A 6,127-nucleotide genomic window follows, 5' to 3' on the forward strand; every position below is an offset into this window, starting at 1 on the left:
TGTTGCCTGGTTTGGAGTGTATTAGCTAACAGGAGAGGTCAGATAATCTTGGATTATTCTTACTAAAATATCGGAGGCTGGAGGGGTGACCAGTAGAAGTATATAAAATTAGGAGAGGCAGAGATGGTAGGAGTCTTTTTCCAAGGATAGAAATGTCATACACTAGGGGCATGGTGAGAGCTGCAAGTTTAAAGAGGACATGCGAGGCAAGTTTTTTACACAGAGGGTGATAGGTGCCTGGAACATACTATCAGAGGAAGTGGTAGAAGCAGACACAATAGCAATGTTTAAGAGGCATTTAGACACATACAACAACAGGCAGGTAATAGAGGGATATGGACCATGTGGAGGCAGAGGAATTAGTTTAGAATGGCATCATTGTACATTATTACATACATATATTCTAGTTGCTGATTATGGAGAGAAATCTGAAAGCAATTCAGTTGTTCTTCTCACCGAATACAGAGGAATGCCATTGGATGCCCTTGGATCTGTTCTACCTGCAACCTATCATCCCATATATCTGCCTTTAGTTCAATATCCATTAAGATTTCTAGTTAACATTAATCTATCCAAGTCTTAAATGTAACAACTGAGCTAGTATCAATTATCATTTGCAGGAGATTCCAAACTTTTATCACCTCCTGTACATGGAAACATTTTCTAATTTTAATCCTGAATGATCTGGCTATTTTTTAGACTGTGCTGCTAGTTGGTAGTCCTAATGCTGTTAGTCCTACAGACCCCAACCAGTGGAAATATTTTCACTGTATCTACTTTAAGATCATGAAAACTTTGATCAAATTCCCATTTCTAAATTCCAGGGAACACAGCCCTACCTTACAAAGAGAGTATGCAACTTTCTTTGAGGACAGGGCACAGATGTTCACATTTTGGGAATGTTCGTTCTCAACAGTTTAAATTGGGTATTTACATTAAAGTGCGACAATTTCTTTTTTACCTTTTAAAATTAAATCTTTACATTTGAATTACCCAGTTTTCTTTTTTAAAAGAGACAAGCATTCCATACTTTAGGATAAGAAATGGCTGGTCCTCTCTTCATGAGCAGCACAAATTCCTCCAGCGACGGCCTCCTCAAGATAAACTTAAAGCCAGTTGAGGTCCTGAAGATTTGGCCGGGGAGATGTCCTAGGATCTCCTGGTGGGACAGCATGCCCCACTGACTGTGCAACTTCCCATCCTTCACCAAGTTGAACATCTTTTGCAGCTCCAAGCAGCGTCTCCTGCGGAACTCCACCAGCACTACATCCCCAGGTTTAAAGGGCACTTCTCTGTTTGGGGGGTTCGGTTGGCAAGCACTGTCCCCCTGACCATGGACCTCCTCCTGAGGTAGATGCCAGCTGCACTCAGATGGTGCCTGCCATCCTGTGGGTGCGGAGGGCATGGATACTGCTGTGTAACCTTTTGGGCCTGGCTCCTGGTTTATCTGCTGCAGGTCCATTACCTCCTGGGACAGCATCTCCTGTGGGATCAGGCTGCTGACCCGTTCCAGCGGCGATAGGGAACGTCTCCTCGGGAGCTGAGCCGTTCTTCCTGGCCATGTCCAGGCTGGCCGACCCTGCGCAGCTCCCAGCTCCCGTCCTGGTTCTGATCCATCCTTTCCCCCTTCATCTCCAGCCCCTGTGCTGGACACGAGCGACACAAGGTTCCTACTGAAGGGCAGCCGGGCATCGGGGAATGGAGAAGGGTAACTGCATTTAGCCCCAAACTGCAGCTGAAAGCAGTGGGCTGCTTTGCACATTGTTCTCACAGGACGCAGCATCTTCTCCCCGCACTGAAATCCGTGCTGTTGTCTATTACATTGCAGTCCGGAGCCTTTGCACATTGCCTGCCAGGATCCTCGCTCTGAACTGTCTTTGCTTTCACAAGCAGGAAGCAGACGCTTCAAAGCTCCTCCTCAGTACCACATCATCTTAAAGCGACAAGCTTCATCCTGTTTGTGTAGGAGGGAGACACGTGGAATTTAGTTAATCGCAGCCGCGCTTTAAGTATTTGACACAAAAACATAAATGCTGGAGATTACAGGGATGGTGCTTGGATGCTGCCTGACTCGCTGTGATCACCAGCCTTTGTTGTTTTCAGTACAGATTCCAGCATCTGCGGTAATTTGTTACCACGCTTTAAGTAGTTGGATGGCATAAGCATTGAGCCCCAAATTTTCTCATCTGTATCACATTGCAGCTCCATTAACTTTTTTTAAAAGAAATAAGTCGTATTTAGTGACTCTGTGTAGGACGTAGAACCCCTGCAGTGTGGAAGCAGGCCATTTGGCCCATCAAGTTCACACTGACCCTATTACAAGAATCCTACCAAGACCATTCCCCTACCTTTTCCCTGTAACCCTGCATTTCCCATTGCTAACTCACCTAGCCTGCACACCTTTGGAGTGCTGAAGAAGGGTCATACTGGACCAAATTGTTAACTGTTTCTCTCCACAGGCACTGCTGAGTTTTGCCAGTATTTTCTGAGCTTGTTTCAGGTTTCACAAATTTTGCTTTTGTTTGAATCTTCTGTACTGTATGATTGCAAATCCCAGGATCTGAGCACTTCATAGAGTCCCTACAATGTGGAAGCTGGATCTTTGGCCCATTGAATCCACATCACTTCTCTGAAGAGCATCCCATCCAGGCCCCTGCCCTATCCCTGTAACCCTGCATTTTCCCCCATGGCTAATCCACCTAGCCCACACATCCCTGGACACTATGGGCAATTTAGCATGGCCAATTCACCTAACCTGCACATCTTTGGACTGTGAAGGAACCCACACAGACACAGGGAGAATTTACAAACTCTACACAGACAGTCACCTGAGGCTGGAATCAAACCTGAGTCCCTGATGCTGTGAGGTAGCAGTGCTAACCACTGAGCCACTGTGCCACTTAATTTAAGGCAGTGTTGAATTAGGAGTGTATAGTGTCATGTAAGGGGTTAAGTCTGACGCTGTGATTTGCTAATAAGGAAGTTATACAATGTCACATAATCATGCTTACTGCTAACCTCCTGAAAATATGAAGTACAGTAAGATGTTTCTTAAATACAATGTAGTTTTCCTTTTCTCAGCAAACATAAACATACTTTAGCAGCATGACAAAACCAAAAATATTATATCAAGCATTGCTAGAGATGCAGTATGTCTGTTGTGGTATTAAAACAGAGACCATCTGCCTGATCAAGTGGATGTAAGATATCTCATTGTGCTTTTCAAGATGAGTAGGGGAGTTCAACAGCATCTTGACCAATAGTCAACCCTCAACCAGTGGTACCAAAACAGAAAAAATACTTGTTTGTCTCAATGGGCCATTTTTTGACAACTTTTGTCGGTATTGTTTTAAATTAATTAATTGGCTGTGAAGTGCTGTAAAGTCCTAAGGATGCACCCATATGATGCACTCGTGTACAAGTTTTCTTTCAGAGCACGACCATACCCAATTTCTTTGTTACATTCCCATAAAGACCGATAACTTTCAAAAAGATATTTGAATTCCCAGTGACTGATTAAAGGAATTGTAGGACAAAATACCAAGTTTTAAGACTTTTACAGTCTAAAGTCAATATTGATTAAATATTACTTGGTAGGAAACTAATAGTCTAAACTACTGAACAGTTAATTTTTATTAATTTCTTAACACAATCAGTAACCCCATGCAACTCGCTCCCTGCACACATTTGGTGTTTACAGAATCCAGGCTTGCTTCTCTCTGTTTCAATAATATCAAAATTTATTTATTTTAGTTTTTCCAAGTATGTCCTCAGCAATGCCTTTTGGGAGTCAAGTTCTCCATAATTATAGCCCTGCTATAATAATTAACTATGATATATAAATAGCATTTACTAAAATCATATGCTAGCAGAATTGTTATGTGTAGTTGCAACCTGTGTGTAACACCTGCAATTCTGGAAATAATTAATCATCCCTTCTTGCAAGGGGGCCAGGGTGGAGTTGCAGCATGTAAAAATAGGGAAGACTAATCACAACTGCACAGGCCATTGGTGAGACAGTTCCTCGAGTTCTGTGTACAGTTTTGATCTCTTTATTTAAGGAGGGATAAGCTTGCATTAGAAGTAGTTCAGAGAAAATTCACCGGGTTGATTCCTGGGATGAAAATAGTGTCCTTTAAAGAAAGAAAAAACAGTTTGGGCCTATACTAATTGATAATTAGCAGAATGTGATGCGATCCGATTGAAGTATAGAAAATTTTGAGGAGGCTTGATGCTGATCGTCCTTCAGGATGGATCTTCAACTGGTGGACAAAGTTTAAAATTAAGGCACCTCCTATTTAAGACAGAGATAAGGAGGAATTTCTTCTCATGTAAAGCCGAGAGCTGCTGTATTTTGGAATTCTGTTCCCCAGAGAGCAGTGTTCACCAAATTTTTGGATCACCTGTCTTAATTTCTGTTTATATGGCTTGTACTCAAATTTTGTTCACTAACTCTGAGAAGCACCTAAAGGGATTGGGGGGCATGGTGGCTCAGTGGGTCAGTGGTTAGCACTGCTGCATCACAGCACCAGGTAACCCAGGTTCACATCCACCCTCAGGTGACTGTGTGGAATTTACACATTCTCCCTGTGTCCATGCAGGTTTCCTCCAGGTACTCCAGCTTCCTCCCACAGTCCAAAGATGTGCAGGCTAGGTGGAGTGGTCACACTAAATTGCCCATGGTGTTCAGAGGTGACTAGATGAGGTGGATCATAGGGAGATGCTGAGGATCAATGCAGATTTGCTGGGCTAAAGTGCCATGTTTGTAAACTGTAGGGATTCTGTGAAAAATATCATACTAAGTTAAAGGCTCTACATAAATGTAGGGGATTGCTTTTGGTTGTCTGAAAGCATGTTACAGCTAATGAACAACTTTAGAAATAAAGTCACAAAGAAATGTAGGAAACAACTAGATGATTGGTTTTGAGAGATATTGGTTGAAATTGAATTATTAGCAAGGACATCAGAAGAACTCCTGCTTAAAAGGTAATGACATCTTTTGCATGTGGTTGAAAGCTACCACTTTTTCCTTCTAATATTTCAGCTGAACAAATAGCTTGGACAATGCAAAATCCCTTGCTATTTCCTGAATTGGCAAGGTGGTAGCATTCTTGTCCCTGAATCAGAGGGTTCTGGGTTCAAATCCTATTCTGAAGGTTGAGAACAAACATCAAGACTGACAGTCTTGTGGAGTGCCATACTATACTTATTAATGAATTATAAAACTGAGATACTGTCTGACTCTTAAGCAGATGTAAAAGATGTCATGGTAATGTTTTTGAAGAGCAGGAAGCTATCTTTAAATCTAGCCAATATTTGTCACTCAATCAATCAGCATCACAAAAACAGACTAGCTGTTCTTTATTACATTGCTGTTAGTGAGTAAGCAGCTGTTCCCCTTTGTTGAAGAGTCAGAACAATGGGACACACTTTTTAAGTGAACAGCAGGAGGGTTAGAGGGGATTTGAAGAATTTTTTTTGTCTAGAGGTTGCTGGGTATGTGAAATGCACTGCCTGGGAAGACAGTAGATGTGCTCAAGCTCACAGCCTTTAAAAAGTACTTGGATGAAAACTTGAAGTGTCATAACATTCAAGGCTATGGACCTGATGCAGGAAAGTGGGATTAATGTAAGTGGTTTTGGCATTGACTTGATGAGCCAAAGGGCTTCTTCTGCATGTGTGATTCTAAAGGTAAAGCCACCATAGTCTGACTCTCTCATTAGAGAGATAGAACTAATGGTAGATTAACCTGAGAGTCACCACATCTCAAGCATGGAGAGGTCTTCACAGTAACCTCAGATAGTAAGGGAGTTGAACCCACCCTGTGGGTATCCCTTTGTATGTCCAGTCAATAGAGCTAACCAAGCCCCTATGTGATTCTGCAAGACCTTGCTGCACCTAAATTGGTTATTGTAGTATTCCGTTGACTGTAAAGTGCTTTCAGACGTTCTGAAAAGTGCTAAAGAAATATATGTCACTTTATTTTGTCTTCATGAATCGGAAGTAGGAATGCTATAAACTGAGCTAGATGATTACAATAGATATTATTTGCAATGTACATTGACGATATAGGCGAGCCTATTTGTAGGGGCTTCTTTCTGGTGATTGACAGGCGCAGCGGCCCCAC

General features: G+C 42.2%; 1 protein-coding gene across 1 annotated transcript; it reads right to left on the minus strand.

The window, feature by feature from the left end:
* Window positions 1–583: 583 nt before the first annotated feature.
* Window positions 584–1,886, minus strand: LOC125481261. Its single transcript, XM_048592577.1, has one exon. The coding sequence runs from the start codon at window positions 1,844–1,846 to the stop codon at window positions 1,007–1,009; it is 840 nt and encodes a 279-aa protein (XP_048448534.1). The 5' UTR covers window positions 1,847–1,886; the 3' UTR covers window positions 584–1,006.
* Window positions 1,887–6,127: the final 4,241 nt, after the last annotated feature.

The sequence above is a fragment of the Rhincodon typus genome, unplaced genomic scaffold, assembly GCF_021869965.1.
Source record: "Rhincodon typus isolate 14 unplaced genomic scaffold, sRhiTyp1.1 hic_rhity00001468, whole genome shotgun sequence".
NCBI classification, from domain to species: domain Eukaryota; kingdom Metazoa; phylum Chordata; class Chondrichthyes; order Orectolobiformes; family Rhincodontidae; genus Rhincodon; species Rhincodon typus.